This window comes from Trachurus japonicus, chromosome 18 (genome assembly GCF_045865225.1).
Source record: "Trachurus japonicus isolate A0001 chromosome 18, Traja_1.0".
Taxonomy (NCBI): Eukaryota; Metazoa; Chordata; class Actinopteri; order Carangiformes; family Carangidae; genus Trachurus; species Trachurus japonicus.
This window is the reverse complement of record NC_140924.1, coordinates 13,166,311-13,183,760: the sequence shown is the minus strand read 5'-3', so window position 1 is coordinate 13,183,760 and position 17,450 is coordinate 13,166,311. Positions and strand designations below refer to the sequence as shown.

The 17,450-nt window shown below is 41.8% G+C and overlaps 1 protein-coding gene across 12 annotated transcripts in view; it reads left to right on the top strand.

Annotated features, from left to right (window-relative positions):
* Positions 1-4,345: 4,345 nt before the first annotated feature.
* ehbp1l1a (EH domain binding protein 1-like 1a) overlaps positions 4,346-17,450 on the top strand; it is a 37,163-nt gene continuing 24,058 nt past the window's right edge. For 10 of the 12 annotated variants that reach the window (XM_085759837.1, XM_085759836.1, XM_085759834.1 and 7 more), the window contains exons 1-8: positions 4,358-4,700; positions 12,561-12,618; positions 12,766-12,861; positions 13,711-13,764; positions 14,649-14,827; positions 15,131-15,276; positions 16,455-16,526; positions 16,697-16,945. In XM_085759837.1, coding sequence (XP_085615963.1) covers positions 4,597-4,700; positions 12,561-12,618; positions 12,766-12,861; positions 13,711-13,764; positions 14,649-14,827; positions 15,131-15,276; positions 16,455-16,526; positions 16,697-16,945 — 958 coding nt within the window. In that variant the 5' untranslated portion in view covers positions 4,358-4,596. Of the gene's footprint in view, positions 4,701-12,560; positions 12,619-12,765; positions 12,862-13,710; positions 13,765-14,648; positions 14,828-15,130; positions 15,277-16,454; positions 16,527-16,696; positions 16,946-17,450 lie in introns of all 12 variants that reach the window. The other 2 variants (XM_085759840.1, XM_085759838.1) reach the window with 2 other exon arrangements.

The window sequence follows — 17,450 nt, the reverse complement described above, 5'->3', positions numbered from 1 at the left end:
CTCTGCGTTTACCTCTAAAACAACTCTGTCTCGTAACGTTTCTCATAGCGTGGTGAATGTGCAGGTCACAACTTGTCCACCAGAGCGTTGTGGAGTTGTTGGATTGTGTATTTGATGAGTTTGATGAGGGAAACCAAGAAATCCCATTAGTTAACTGCTTTGCTGTTCTAAAAATAGCTTGCACCGACAATTAAAGGATAACAAACCTACTGCTATGACTATAGGGATTATGGCAATGGACCAATTTGCCAAAATGTTGAGCTATCCCTTTAAGCTTAAAAGTTTTCTCAAAACAAACACAAGTCACTGTTTAGCCGATGCTGCATGGGGCTCATCAGGGGAGAGTTGGATGTTTTAGATGTTTCTCTCACAATTTATGAACCAGATGTTTAGGACGTTTTGACCTGCAGCTGAATTATCTACTGAGGCGTCGTCGTCCTCCTCGTCCTTCATAACAAACTGACCAGAGGATTAAAACTGTTTCACTCGGTGGACATCAGGACAGGACGTCTCCAACTGTCCAAGACGTCCAACAACTAAAATCCTCTGTCTGGTACAAATCAACAGTTGAAAACCACCAATAGACTGAAAACTGGAGTTACAGGTTGGAAACTTTATTCACAACAAAGACAAGAGACAAAACTATTTAGTCTCATGTGTCAGCAGCAGCTACTGTAAAGATGCTTCCCACACTTTGGTCTCCGGTGACACTTCCTCCTCCTGTGATCGGTATCTGTAACCCCCCCCCTCTCTTTATGTCTTTATGTTCATTCATAAAGATGGGGGCAGAACATAAAGAGGCTCATGTTGTGGACTCATTGTATGTCGTAATGCCCCTAGACTCCAAAACAGGATGCAACCCCAGCAGCCGATGGGTGGCCTCGGCCCGCAGACAGGAAGTGGATTGTTAAACGACTGGCTTTTACCTTGTAGCTGCTGCTGCCACCATGACAAACCCCCCCACCCTCTCCCCGACCCCCCCATCCTCACCCTCACCCCCTGCTTTAGGAGCTGTCACTGAACCACAGGCTTCAGGAAACGCAGCTCCCAGAAATAGTTCCTCAGATAAACACAACATCACCAAAACGGAGCTCTGGCAAAACACCAAGTTTAGAAAAACTGCTATTCCCAGATGTGGAGAACCCCCGACCCCCCCGACCCTCCTCATCCTCGTCCTCCCCCACTGTTCTCCTCTCTTCCTCCATTCTTGTTTTCTTTTTTCTTTAGTATTTTTACCCACCCAGACACAGCTGTTTCCCAGAGTGGCGATGGCGATGGAGCGACGCTGCCCACTGCTACGCTCATTAAAGGAAAATTAAAGGAAAGTGTTACATCATGAGGTGGTGGCGTCCCACAGGGCACGGCCACATTTTATTCTATATGCTACATTTGGGACATATACGTAGTTTTTTTGTTTTTGTTTGTATACACAAAAATGTTCTATCGTGCTGCAGCTCAGGGGTGATGATATATACATTTTTGATATTCAAACCCAATGCTAATTGATGATTACAAAAGTATAGCGAGACCTAGAATTAACATCAACAGTTTTTATTTTAATGTTTCGTATTGCACCACACCGGAGACTGTGGACACTTAAATGTGGCCTAAAACCCACCTTTTTAAAAGAGCATATCACTGCTGATTTGATGTGCTATTTGCACAGATTTTTACCTTGTAGCACTTTGAGATTGTTTTATGAAAAGTGCGTTAGAAATAAAATGTATTAGTATTAAAAATGTATTGTTTCCAGGTTGAGATATCTCAGTAACATCATGTGGGAATTTCTACAAATTCAACAAAAACAATCACTTGGACTCAAGAATGAACCGGTTCAAGTGTGTCGGTCAAAGGTCAAAACGTCACATCATCACAAAACACTGGACATATTAGGATATAAAACATTAACATATGAAATATACATAGTAAAGTGTGTGTATCTACATATATTTGAAATATCTTGAATTTTTGTATGATTTAACATGCTGTAATAGTATGTCGACAGTAGTATATATTTATACATGCAGGTGTATAACTTGTATTATGTTTGTGTATGTTATTCCTTATTTTTAAGAATGTCTTAAGTGTCTGGGAAAGTGTCTCAGACTGCGGACCCTACTGTTTTAATATATTCATATATATCATATTATACATACATATTTGTAGAGTCTAGACATACTGTATATCTATCTATATATGCTTTTATTTTGTATTTAAATATACTTCATACATGTAAATTCAGCACACATACATTTGCACATAAGAACATCTTTGGTATTTAACATTTTTAAGCACATATGTGAAGAAAAGCACGTTTATACTGAGACAGAAACAATATATCTGTGTTGAGTTTATTTTAAAAGCACCATCACCCATCCATCTATTGTTTTCCAGCTCTGCCATGAAGCCTGGCTGGCGTTCATGCATCACAGCAGCGTGGAGAAAAGAATGATCATTGTGTTTCCTCCTGATCATATCAGAAGGAGGAGGACAGATGTTTTAATGCAGCGCCACAACAACTAAAGTCTGATTCCTGAGCAGCACGACTGCACAGACCGATGTAAACAATCCTCCCTGCGATGGATTGAATGTTAGGATCAAGATAAGACCGACCCAGTTCTCAGGAAAACACAGTGGTCGGTGATTTTGGATCAAATGAAAATATAAAATGTTGATAATATGAGATATTTAAATGAACGTGGGTGATTCAGAGTGTGAACAGGATGTTTATCTGTGTTCCTGAAGGCAACACTATATTCCCAGCTGCTCTATGTGTCAGTGAGAGATTATAAATAGACTTCAGGGTTAAACTGGAAAAGTCCCTCCAGCTGAGGAGGGGTAGTGGGGGGGGGGGGGGACTCGTGACACCGAGACCTTTCCCCGACAGGCTCACAGGTAATTTCTGTTTGGCCTCGGCCCTTGATGATATCCCTCAACATCAGGGAGCTCAGTGTAAACAGTCATCTCTGTTGGTGTAGACCTGACTAATCATCTAAAGCAGAAAATCTCATTTAATATCATGTCTGTAGCCTATATGAGGTCTGTCTGAAGTCACACTGATATTCATCTATAGGAACATAACATAGCTACAGCAGCCCGAGGCCTCCAGCTAAACACGCTTTATATTTTTATCAGCGGCTTCATGCTTCGGTGACTTTGGCTCAAGCTTTGCATATCTACAGCATCCTGTAGTTATTATTAGATTATCCTGCTCGACCACTGCAGTTGGGACTCACATGCACAGCAAAGCAAATGGTCCAGAAACAGTTTACTGTAAGCTGCATCAAGCTCGAAAAATAAGATGTGGTGAAACAGGAAGTACAACCTTTCAAGCAAAAAAAAAAAAAGTGTTGCTATTAGATAACATGACCTCTGTCCCTTTAATAGTCTAATCTTTCTATATACAGTATATAGCCTATATATGACCTATTAGCCAGAACATGCCAAAAGCAGGGAATCTGGATAATATAATATAATTTATTAATGGGATTTATTCAAGTATTTCATTTCTGATTTTTTTTTTACCAGCTTTAGACCAAATCATTATCTGATAAAAAATGACAAAATATATCTTTTTTCTTCTTCAGAGAAACAGTGAAATCTGACCTGAACCTGATTAAAACAGAAATGAGCGGATTTTTATTTTGTTGCCAAATTTGTCATATTGTAGCAAGAATGCACATTTAAATATTTTAAAGAATATAATAGCCTAGTATTAGTATGAGTAAATATGCAAGTATTTTGTTCATATTTGATAGATATCTTGTAATTTCATGTAGGATGTGCAGTAGATAGATAGATAGATAGATAGATAGATAGATAGATAGATAGATAGATAGATAGATAGATAGATAGATAGATAGATAGATAGATAGATAGATAGATAGCCTACTTTATTTATCCTGAAGGAAATTCAGTTTCTCAGCTGCACAATAAACAACATCATTCAACAGCAAGACATAAAATAATAAAAATTAGTGCATTGAGAATAAATAAAAACAGTGACAATAAATAGCACATGGTAATAAAAATGCAGGATTGCAACATGGAAATAAAATGAACAAATTAGGATGTAGGATATAGCCTAGCTAGTGTGTTTATTATTGAGACCAAATATCTTATATTCTTCTATATTCTTCATTTAATCGTTTAATAATACAGTATTATTGCGGTTTGAATGTTAAATTATCATATTTCTGAGGCCAGTTATTAAAAATAGTTGTGCAGAGATTTTATTTTATTTTACGTCTTCTTTGACAGCTAGGGCTTTTACTTTGAAAGTCGTGACTACCGTGTTCCGGTGCGGAGCTCGTTACCTTGACGCTCTGCGCTGATGCGAGGAGGCGACGGGCGGCGTGTGTTTGTTTTGCAGCCTGTCCGAGCGCCGGACTGGACGCCGGTCGGTGAGGACAGAGGGAGGGAGGGAGCTGCTGCTGTCAGAGGAGCAGGTGGAGTTTCTCCGCTCAGGTCCCAGCGCAGGGACACGGGAGGCGGCGGTGCGTCTGCTCTGGTTCCCCCGGGTTTGATGCGACTTTCTCGGCTCTTGTTTGCGGACACAGTAGAGGAGTTGTTCCCCGACCGGGTCCGATTCCGACCATGACTTCGGTGTGGAAGCGGCTGCAGCGTGTCGGGAAGAAGGCGGCCAAGTTCCAGTTCGCCGCCTCCTTCCAGGAGCTGATGGTGGAGTGCACTAAGAAATGGTGAGTAGCCTAGTGACTGTCTTTTAATTTGTCCCTACGCAGGCTTGTGTTTATATAACTGCAGAGGAAGTGATGCCAAACTCCATTTACATATTTTTAACAGTTTTCCTTTTGGTAAACTTATCTACACACGCCTCAAAACAAAATGGCAGACATTAAGAAGAAACATGTCAGGTTGTTGCTGTGTCTTAAACCCCATCATCTTGATTGATGGTCATCGGACAGACCGCCTGCTGGGCGTAAGGTCTTGATCAGCTGCGTGGGAAAGAAGAACCATATTTTTCTCTCCAGACTGATCACGCCCCACTACTTCCGCGTTGTTCTTTCTTTCTTTTTTTTTTTTTTTAGATTTAATATTCAGCCTATACTATACTTGTGACTGTGTGGTGAAGCACCATGTGTACTGTCATGTCTGTAGAGTGGGTGGGTGATCATCTAGGGACAGTCAGTCAGTGCTGAGGGAGTCAGTGCTGAGAGGATGTGATGTGGTCGTCTGCATCATCAGCACCAGCAGGTCCAGAGAGCCAGGATTTTACTACAATGAGGTCATTAAATAGGAGTTGGAGGGAAATACTTTTTCTTTCAGTTCTGGGAGAATTATAAAAGGCTCCTTCAGATCTAAGATTCCCAATGCAGTGGCTCTCAAACTCTTTTACATCAACAAATTAGACTACGGGCCACCCATTGAACAAAAAAATAGAAACAAACACCAGAAATACACAAATATTTGTTCTGAGACTGAATAACGTTACTTGTTTCAGTCAATGTACATTCAAATTGCTGCCAATGGCATGAATTTTTTGGGAAAATTTTCAAGAAATGTGTGGAAAAAAATGTAATATTTCTAGAAAAGAAATTTTGAGAAAAAGTTGGGGACTCACTTGAACCCTCTCAGCGGTTAAGCTACCAATCAGATTAATAGGAGATTTTAGAAACTGTCCTTATTGGAAGAATTATCGGCTTCCGAAAGTGGTCAATGACTGCTGACTTTCCACCTGTCAGAGTCAGACTACATCATCTTATAGCACCAAGGTCTAAGGTCAGGGCAACACTTGACCTGTACCTGAGATGGTTTCTATTCAAACAGAGTACAAAGTAATCTGCCTCCTATATCGAGGAAGTGGAGCTTTTCTCCAGCCAAACTAACTGCATTGTCATGGTCTTTTCCACGGGGACAAAAGGGGTTATTGTGATTAAAATGTGCTCTGTTGCTCACATGCCGAAGCGCTGTGCTGACTCTGACTCTGACTCTGGGCCGTTGACTTGGCCGAGTAATGTGCTTGCTGAGTCGTCTGGGTCACCTGAGACAAGGTGTGACTCATCGGTCAGTTGTTGGCCCACCCTGACCTCATGTGAGTCATTAGGACCACATGGGTCAAGGAGTGAATTGGGGTTAAACCACCTACGAAGGCGGCTGATGATTGGTGTCATTAACCACCTACTTGTTCCAGTTGGACATAGATGGATCGCTCCAAAACGTAGATGCCACCATCCTCCTTTAGCTCAGTCTTGAACACAGAGGAAGTCCATTTGCCTTTAACTTCAGCACTGAATGACCACCATGACCTCAATGACTGAGAGCCTAAACAGACAACAATGAGGTCATAAATTCAAATTCCTGCATCGGCCAGCCCGGCAAACCAACACCACAACCTATACAATTGCAATTAGTCAAATAACGTAAAACAAATACATGCAATGCGACCCCCCCTAGGGCCCCTTGGTGTATGTGAGAGAGCCCGGAGCAGTGACCCACTTTACTGAGATGGGAATCCGGCCACAATAGAGTAACACGCCTGTTATGTGTCAGCTCAGTGTTTTTGGTATCTGATGTGAACAGCTGAAGCCTTGTGGTCAGCGGAGGATTGACAACAAGAGTCAAAGTCATTGATGTCCTGTACACATTGATCTAAGAATAATCTCTGCAAGATATCAACTGCAGTGAATATTTGACCCAACGATGGAACCGAGCGATGCACAGGATCTGAGTCTGGGCCTTTTGGGGCCTCTGAGGGTTCAGGGCCCAGAGCAGTTCAGTCCAGATGTTCACTGCTGATGTTGGACCTTTTTGAATTCTTACTGGCTGCACTGAATTATATCATTGTTCTGTTACTGTCAAGACTTTTTTATGTCACTGCTACAATGGTGCACAGCATGATCACACCTTTTCAATGAACAATGCACTTTAATTCTTCAGGATATTGCATTGTATGGCATCATTCATCATTTCCATTGAATTTGGAAAGTGACAAAATATTAACATATCCTGAATGACAATAAAACAGTCAGCACTCTGGTCTGTTGGTGGTACTGCTTCTTAAGTCCGCCCCTTCGACTTTAGAGGGGTAGAGTAGCCTGATATTCGATATTGGATACTGAAAATATAAGTTTTTACAGTTGTCTGTCCAGTTGTTTTTCTACTTTGTTTACTTCATAATGTACCTTGTCATGTGACAGTCCATGCCACCCTGGGTGTTTACTTCCAGGTAGAGGGCTGTGTTTGTGAAAACTCTGCCAACTCTCGTTTCGACCTGTTATTTTATTGGCCATCTTGCAAAAAAAAAGACGAAAAAGAGATCATATCACAATCGTTTTGGCTGGAACAGCAGTCCACCATCTTAATCCTGATCTACACAAACTGGGAGGAGTGGCGGTGGAGCGCCGCCTGGTCGGCCTGCAGACTGTTAACTCCACCATCTTGGACTGAGGCCGCTGGTGACACAATGTTTTTGTTCTGCTTTTGCAGAGAACAAGCTAAACTCACAGGAGTTGCAGAGCAGAACAAGGACAGAGATCGCTATCACTAACAGCACTAACAACTGACAGTTGTCTGGTTAGCAGAGATCAACTTTTGACTTTAGATAAGTGCTGTTTCTTCTAACGACATGACCTCTATGGATCATCTGAGGGGGAGGTCATGTGCCAAATTATAACAATATAAGATCGTACACTCTTTGCATCTCCTGGTTCTTCTAGGTCTTGTCAAGCTACAAAGAGACTTGAGATGAATCTAACAGCAAAATACTCAATTCACTGTGTTGGTCAACAAAAACGATCAAGGCCTTTCTGCATTTATTTGTGCAATTGGTGAATAATCATCATGACACATCTGGAGACAACTTGAAGTCGTTGAATGGTTTTCATACTTCAGGTGTCCAGAAGGAAACTAAACTGTTGTCACTTCTTAACACCTTGTGTTTATCTACCTACCCAGAATCCTCAGCGACCACTCACGCAGGCCTCACTTTGTGCCGCTGTGTTTGTGTTTGAGGAGTTCCTTTAATGCCTTCGTCATTACTCAGGCTGCAGTCAGCATGTGTTTCCACTCTTCCAGCCCTGGCTTGTTTTAGTGGCCCACCTTCTCCTTCCTGTCACTCTGTTTATGCAATTTCCAAGATGTATCATCCACACGGACCAGTATCAGCACGTCTCCGTGTTCATGGTCCTGTCATGTGCGCTGAGCCACGGGGTGTGAGAACCGATACAGTTCAGACTCACAGCAGTAAATGATATGGCAACAAAATGTGTAGTGAAGTGAGAGTGGTTGTTTCCTTTTTTTTCTTTCTAGGTCTGAGTTGAAAGTCTCTTTGGTTTCTTAAGGCATTTCTTATATTCTTATGTTCTCCTACTGGATCCTATGGGTTTTTTTCTAGCTTTGTCGTTACCAATTCATTATGACTCACCAACTCTGAAATCACATAAATCAATCAAACTAACACCCTCTCAGCCCTCTGTCATGACTTGGTATACTATCAGAAGATGATAAATCTGGGTAGGGCTTGACTTTTAAAGGTTTGGATCTCCACCCAGGGATCCTACAAACCTCTCATTGGATGAAATTGATCAGTCTATGTGCAGGTTGTCCTCCCCCTGATCATTAGGACTCATTACCTCTTCATGTACTGTATGTACCGGCCTTTTAGCAAATTTCTCTTGATCATCTTTGACCTTGATCAGAGTCGACATTAAAGCCCAAAGGTGGAAAGACCCACATCTAAAACGGTATAAGCTCGTCATTTCACTTGAGTTCAGTTTAAATCAATCCAGTTCAGTCCAGTTTGATCTGATCTGGTCCAATCTAATCCAGCTCTGCCCAATTCAGTTCAGTTCAGTTCAATTTGTTCAATCCAATCTGGTTCGATCCAATCCGTTTGGGTTCAGTCCAATTTAATTCAGTACAATTCAATTCAGGAGCCTTCATTTGTTCCCTTGGGGCAATTAAAAGAGAAACACAAAGCTGATATTAGCCAGTGCAACACAAGCCTGTGCACGTTTAGAAAAACACAATGACAATGACATGAAGAAACAACATCAGTACAATGAAAAGGACTCGCATACATAACGGACTGTACACACCATCAGGTGTTGGAGAACTGGGGGTGTGGGGAAGTGTTTCTGAAGCTCTGATGAAACATGAACCTTCAACAGATTCATACAGTCTGAATAAGAAGAATCAGAGGTTTGTTGGGGGTTTTAGGTTCAAGAGAAATAACTCTCACTCAGAGGTGACATCACAAACAGTGCTTTTGTTTTGACGAGAATGTGTGAAATGTGGATGAACTGGATTGGCTGTCCATGATCTGATTGGCTAATGATCTGGAGGAGGAAGAGGAGGAGGAGGAGGGGGATCAGAGGGTGGAGGCAGCCTGGGAAAACTCCCCGGGGGAGGAAACTTCTTCAAACACAGTCTACTGAAGTAAAGTCAAACAAACCTCCAGGTCTGGTGTTAGTGAGTGTGTTACCTGTGTGTGTGTGACATTATTCAACCCCGGTCCTGATCTCCTGCTCTCGGCAAACCACTAATCTGCTGACTGCAGGAGCTAAAAACACTGCGGTACACTTGTAGGTCAGCCTGTTGCAACAACACTGAAACACGCCTGTGATAAATAGTGCAGCAGGTGGAGGATTGCTATTAAGCCCGTGTGAAGTTCAGCCTGGCAGGTGGCTATTTCTGTTCGGTCTGTCACTCTTACTCCTCTCCACAGTCCAGGTCTGAAGTTTGACCAGTCGGACACTTAATACAACACCTGAACCACTGAAGTCCTCCTCCAAGTAGAAGTGTTTTGGTTTAAGGAGAGTTCTCTGGCTTATTATAACGTGGCTTCTACTTTTCGGAATTGGTACAAAACAGTTTGAGAATTGGTTCTTGAAGATGCCGAGATCTTTCATCCTGCATTTTTGTTTGGTTCATGTATCAATGTGATAACGGCTCCAGTCCGTTCATTACCCTTCCGCATAGATCTGATAGTGAACATCTGTAAACATCTGCGAAATAGAATTAAACACAGCTGGATTGTCCATCTTGGGTTAGGGTTAGGGTTCTCACCTTGCAGGACCTCCAGTACTCTGATTGGTATGTTGATGCTTCCTGATTGGATGGTTGCTGTCCAGTCAGATACAGTGGGAACTCTGACCGAGGTGGAAATAGAAATAGCAGTACTCATCTTTCCAATTTATATTTGAAGCCATGAAGTAAACAGTCCTGTTCCTAGTAACACCAGAAACATAAACATGGCCGCACCTGGTGGAATCAAAGCCCTTAAAAAAACCCATGGGAAACCTTAGTATGTTATCTTCACTTCCTGTTGTTGTTTATGTTTATTACTTGATCATTTATTGTTTTGTGTAAACATGTGTATGTGTGCGTTTTTATTCTGTCCTGATGTCCCTGAACGCCTCACATGCTACATGCTAACTACAGCACACATCAGAAAAATATGAGGGGCCACTTCACTGCAAAAACTCAAAATCTTTCCAAGAATATTTGTCTTATTTCTTGTCAAAATGTCTCATTTCTAGTCAAAACTAATCTCTTTGACCATAAAATAAGACTCATCACCTAAAAATTAACTTGTTTTTAGATAATTTTCACTTGTTTCAAACAAATTTTCACTTGAAATAAGTAGAAAAATCTGCCAGTGAAAGCAAGTGTTTTGTGCTTGTAATAAGAAAGAAAAACTCCAGCTCCACTATCAGATTTTTCTACTTATTTCAAGTGAAAATCTGCTTGAAAGAAGTAAAAACTGTCTAAAAACAAGCTACTTTTTATGTGATGTTTCTTATTTTAAGTATAATGAGATTTGTTTTGACTAGAAATGACATTTTGACTAGAAATAAGACAAATATTCTTGGTAAGATATTTGAGTTTTTGCAGTGTGGGGGGCCCTTTTTACCCTCGGGGGGCTCAAACATGCCTGGTTTGCCTCTGCTGATGTTGCAAATCTGAGGAGGAATACCATGAGATATGTTACATACCATATGCTACACACACACACACACACACACACACACACACACACACACACACACACACACACACACACACACACACATTCTCGTGTGGAGATGTTTATCCTCATGGTCACACTTTCCTATCACCATCACGAGGTTTTCATTTTCTCATGACCTCTCCCCTCCCCCCCTGTGTGTTGACAGCACACACACACACACACACACACACACACACACACACACACAGATGAGTGTGTGTCTGTGCTCAATCAATTGATTATTGACCAGGATCTCCAGGGCCTGGACTTTTCCTCAGTCGCTGTCATCGGACTGAAATTAAATCAGATGATAACCAACTTGTTGCTTCAGCTGATGCAGCCATAAAACGACAGAGAAGACATAATACAATAAAATAAATATGTACACAAGTATTAGAAGGACAGTCGTGAGTCCAAGCTTTTTGGTCCACACTGAAATATATCTCAGCAGCTAGTGGGTGTAACACAATATGAAGAAGATACTTGTGGTCCCTGGTGATGAGTCCCACTCACAGCTGTGGTCCTCTGACTTTTCCTTCAGTGCGACCAGGAGGTTTACAGCCGAGACTTTGGTCCAAATTCTTGACAGACTTGGATCAGATTATCTGGAGACGAACCGCAGCTGAGACGTTCAGTGGTTCCAGTCCAATAAATGTGGGATAGTGACCTCTTTAGTTTCTTAAAGGGATAGTTCAACATTTTTTGGCAAATTGGCCCATTGCCATAATCCCTATAGTCATAGCAGTAGGTTTGTTACCTTTAATTGTCGGTGCAAGCTATTTTGAGAACGGCGGAGCAGAGCCGCGAGCTGCTCAGAGCTACGCTACGGAGGCTAATGGGATTTCTTGGTTTCCCTCATCAAACTCATCAAATACACAATCCAACAACTCCACAACGCTCTGGTGGACAAGTTGTGACCTGCACATTCACCACACTATGAGATAATAACAGAACGTTACCAGACAGAGTTGTTTTGGGGGTAAATACAGAGACTGCTTGCTGAAAAACTGCCCACGACGGGAATGCGCATCAGCAGTTTTGCATGAATTTGCCTCTAAAACAACTCTGTCTGGTAACGTTCTGTTATTATCTCATACCGTGGTGAATGTGCAGGTCACAACTTGTCCACCAGAGCGTTTTGGAGTTGTTGGATTGTGTATTTGATGAGTTTGATGAGGGAAATAAAGGTAACAAACCTACTGCTATGACTATAGGGATTATGGCAATGGGCCAATTTGCCAAAAATGTTGAACTATCCCTTTAACATCAGCATCAGAGGTCGACTGATTCTTAAAGGCAGACATAATAACTACTTTGGAGCAGGAAAAAGCCGATAGCTGATTAATCGGCTGTTACGGAAAAAGCACATTAGACGGCTCGGTCCAGAGAGCGCAGTCAGTCAGTCAGTCAGCACGTGAGTGATGCAACACATTATAATCACAATAATCCCTTTAGTCCCAGCCATTTCCTGTAGAAAACAGTGCAGCCAGCTCCACTTCTGTGATATAAGTGCACATCGTTAATACTTATAATATAAATTGTCCTATTAAAGGGCCACAACAATTATATTTGTGCTCTGCTGTGATTTCAGGCAACCAGACAAACTGCGAGTGGTGTGGATCAGGAGGAGCCGACGTCACAGCACAAAGGTGAGAGAGAGACATTTAGACATTTTAGAAACACTGAGATGTTGATGGTTCAGATGGTTCAGTACTGTATGTTGAAGTGGATTTAAAACAGCTTCGCTCTGCCGAGGCTTTGGTGTCTGAATCCCTGTGTTTATCCCGACTCCACAGCTCCACAGTTGGCAGCCGGGGATCAAGAACCCCTACAGAGGCCTGGTGGTCTGGCAGGTTCCTGAGGGTTTAGACATCAATGTCACTCTCTTCAAGGTGAGTAGATAGACAGATAGATAGATAGATAGATAGATAGATAGATAGATAGATAGATAGATAGATAGATAGATAGATAGATAGATAGATAGATAGATAGATAGATAGATAGATATTCATTCAACAATTCAGTTAAAAAGGCAGTGCCCATACTGTGCAAAGCTGGTTAAAATTTAATGTAAACATAATAATAAATAGGTAATAAATAATGTGTGTGGCCGATACGATACACTGACTGCTGTGATGAATATAAACAGAGAGAGCCTCGGTTGTTATTAAAGCAGAAGTAAGTGATATATTTGTGTTAATATAAGTCTTAAATAGTTGTATCTTCCGACAGCAATCACTTACATAGAGTGTTTGGACTGAAACACGGGTCTGTCAGTCCCTCTGCTCTGCTCTGAGCCGAGGAGAAAACTTTTATCGTATCCTACAGTTTTTATCCAATGAGGAGAGAGAACGGCATGCAGGGCTGTGTGTGCAGCCAAGGGACGCCGTGAATGTGGTGACGTAGCAACGAGGACTGTTATGGTGCGTTCAAGAAAACTCGTATTTTTCCGACCGTGAAGTCGTACCAGTTCGATCTGGTACGAGATCACGGGTCGGAAGTTACGAGTGGCCGTTATAGTGACTTTCACCGGTAAAACAGGTCGGAAAAACACGAGTGGGTTGCCTGGAACGCTACAAAGTCGTAAGTTGTGACTTGAAGCTGTAATTTACGATTTCAAAAGCCTGCCTGGAACGCAGCATTAGCGAAAACGACCGGACCACTTACTTCTGCTTTAATGTGTTTGAGCAGTGACTTGGTTCAGACATGAAGCGATGACTTGTTGACTTGTTGTTCAACAGGAAGCGACTGCAGAAGAGTTTGAAGACAAAGACTGGACCTTCGTCATTGAAAATGTGAGTCCACTCTCTCTATGTGAACCTTACACATTATTGATTTAGTTTAACCCTCCTGTTGTCTTTCTGGGTCAAATTGGCCCAATTTGTTCCCTTCCTCCATCCTTCCGTCTTTCCTTCCTTTCTCCCTTTCTTATGTCCACAATCCCTTTTCCCTTCCTTCCTTCCTTCCTTCCTTCCTTCCCTTTGACTTTACTTCTTCTTCCTTCCTCTTTTGATCCAATTGACCCTCCATCTTTCTTTCCTTCCTTCTTTCCTCCCTTATTTCCCTTTGTCCTTCCTTCCTTCCAGCCTTCCTTCCTTCCTTCCTTCCTTCATTCCCTTCGTCCTCACTTCTTCTTCCTTCCTCTTCTGATCCAATTGACCCTCCATCTTTCTTTCCTCCCTTCTTTCCCTTCTTCCTTCCTTGAACGAATATGTTCCCTCCCATTATCTTTCTGTCCTTCCGTCTTTCCACAATCCTTTTCCCCTTCCTTCCTTCCTTCCTTCCTTCCTTCCTTCCTTCCTTCCTTCCTTCCTTCCTTCCTTCCTTCCTTCCTTCCTTCCTTCCTTCCTTTTTGACCCAATCAGTCCCCTCCCTCCATCTATCTTCCCTTCCTTTTCCCCTTCTTTCTTTACTCCCATCTTTCCCTTTGTCCTTCCTTCCTTCTTTCTCTTTGTCCTTCCTGCCTCCCTCCCTTCCTTCCTTCCCTCCTTCTTTCCTACTTTTCCTTTGTCCTTCCTTCCTTCCTTCCTTCCTTCCTTCCTTCCTTCCTTCCTTCCTTCCTTCCTTCCTTCCTTCCTTCCTACTTTTCCTTTGTCCTTCCTTCCTTCCTTCCTTCCTTCCTTCCTTGACCACCATAACTTTGTCTGACCATCGTGTCCATGTTGTTGTGTTTTACCAGGAGACTAAAGGCCGGAGGAAGGTGCTGGCGTCGGTGGACGTCAACATGAAGAAGTACGCCAGCGCCACCCCGGCCCAGTACGACATCACGCTGAAGCTCAAACCGCTGTCGGTCAAAGTGGTGGAGGCGACGCTCAAGCTCACGCTGTCCTGCGTCTTTCTCAAAGAGGGGAAGGCCACGTGAGTTCATCAGCTCGGCAGCAGATCGATGTTTAGATTATTGGCTTTTTGCTGTTACGTTTATATACTGTATGTTGTCTATGTAAATCTTTTGTTATGTTTTGATTGTGTATTTCTGAATTGTATTTTTATTTTTATCCTATTATTTTTATTGTTACACTGATCGGACCCCAGGAAGAATAGTTGATGTAAACAAAATCAGCTAATGGGGATCCAAATCAAATCAAATCAAATCAAATCGATAACACCGAGAGGAAACAGCAGGAGATCCTCACTCTTCTTCCTCGTCTTCTTGTTCCACAGAGACGAGGACATGCAGAGTCTGGCGAGTCTGATGAGCATGAAGCAGAGCGACATCGGCAACCTCGACGATTTTAACGACAGCGACGACGAGGGCGGAGACGACAGACGGTCCAGCTTCGGGACCGGACATGCAGCTCATTTTACCGGTAAGACCAGGGACCTTTGGGCTTTATTGGGTTTTTTATCCCTTTGAACACTTGTCTAATGTTGTTAAATAAAGTTTTCAATCAATCAATCAATACCACAATGACGAATTACACAACAACAAGAGTCTTTCAGCTTTACAGTATAACAGTGACAGGTGAGAGTTCACTGCAGAATTTGTACAAATGTCACATATTCAGTGAGCAAAATGGGAAACTGGTTGAGGGTAAGGAAGCCCTGAAAGGCCAAACATTTCTTTTGCAATTTTTTTTTTATTACAGAAAAAAAACTTGCAAAAGTAGGACACCTTGTTAAATATTTTTCCACTTGGCTCTCTGGGATTTTCGGCTCAGGAATGTTTTTTTCTGTGACGATTTTCCCAAAAGAAAAAATAAAGTAATTCAAAAAATATAATTCCCTTACAGAAAAACCACATGAACTTCACATGTGCTCTACATGTCATGTGATCACATGTGTTGCCATGTGAAAATAACATGATTCCCATGTGCAAAATTTTTCACATGTGGTTTTTCTGTAAGGGAATTATATTTTTGATAATAATTATTAAATTGAATGAGAATAATATATACGTTTATTCTTTAATTAAATTAAATTCAGTTTGATAGTACACAATTTGATTATGTTTTCATTTTAGAATTTGTAATTTATAATTTCGGAGAAAGGTAGGTATAAGAAAACCCAAATTATTTTTTATTTTTAAGATTATAATTTCATTTATTTTACCAGCAAGTCCCATTGAGATAAAAAAAATCTATTTGACCAAGATAGAAGCCATAGTAATTACACAGCAATATCCTGACTTGGGGTAAATCTGTAATTTTCTTGTTGCTAAAATCTGTATTTGTAAATGTAATAGTGTTACATAATGTTTGTGTTGATAGATTTCGACACACAACCACGAACACACCAACAGCAGCGTTAACCTGCTCACCTCACACCTTTAAAGAAAATCTGTTCTAAATAAAGTTCTGCTCCAGATTTAGATCCTTCATTAATTCTGGATCAGTCTCAGCTCCGTGTCAGCTGAGGCGTCCCGTCTCACCTGAACCCGTTATGCTTTCTCAAACCTTCTGCTTCCTCTTTTTCTCTCTTATTTAGATCTCACTTCTCTTTTCCTTTAATCTCTCTGCTGCTCTGTTTATCTTTTTTTCTAAAACAGCTTCTCTTCCTCCTACTGCTTCGAGAATACACGACCTGGCTTGGAGGCCTGCAGTTGACTCAGGCCCCGCAGGTATCGTCTCTCTGTTTCCTCCTGCTCTCTCTGATTGATTCAGATCAATCAAACTATAATAGTCTATAAATAGTCTTTCATTGTTTCCGACACTAATCTGATTATCACTGTCCACTCTTTAATTTCAACTCGTTTCCATCCTACGCTCTCATCTCTTGTCTTCCACTCAGTCGCCTCAGAGATGGATTGGAAAACGTCCTCTGGTGTTTCCTCCACCATCTCGGCCTCATTTCGTCCTCCTCTGCCCGAACCCCCCGACCCCTCTGTCCCACCCTCTTTATTACAAACCCACACTCGAGCACCACCAAGCACTAACCAGCAGCCGGCTCGGCCCTCCGCCTACGCCTTCTCGTTACCGGCCTTTACTCGTGCTCACCCTCCTGCACTGCCCAAAATTTTCCAGCCAGGTGCAGCAACAGGTGAACAGATCTTTTTTTTTTTTTTTGTTTGTGTTGTTTTGATGCATTTTTTTTCACATGTTGGTGCTTTGAAACACAACTCTGAGGATCAAATGTACTTTAGTGTCTATATGAATTCAAAATTTGGATTAGATTTAAAGGGACAACGAGGAGTTTTGGAAAAGCGAAGCGTTTTCACACTACATTTATGAGCCTCCGCGCACACCGGCGCAAGATGGACTCATGTTTTCATTCATCAATAATTAAAGTCAGAGGTTCAAAGAGGTTCACATACCGTCGTAGTTCCGACCATAAACGGCGATTCGGCTGCGTTATTCTCATGACTCGTTGCGAAACCGAAAGTAAGGAAACGCTGGTCGGCTCGCCCAGCATTTCCACCATTAATTAAAATAACAAAATAACGATAGAGACAAAACGATATATTTATCGAAAATGGAGCCATTAACAAGTGTGGGTAGCGGAGATTCGTCCACATTAATGTGATTCAAATAGAAACTCCTCGTTG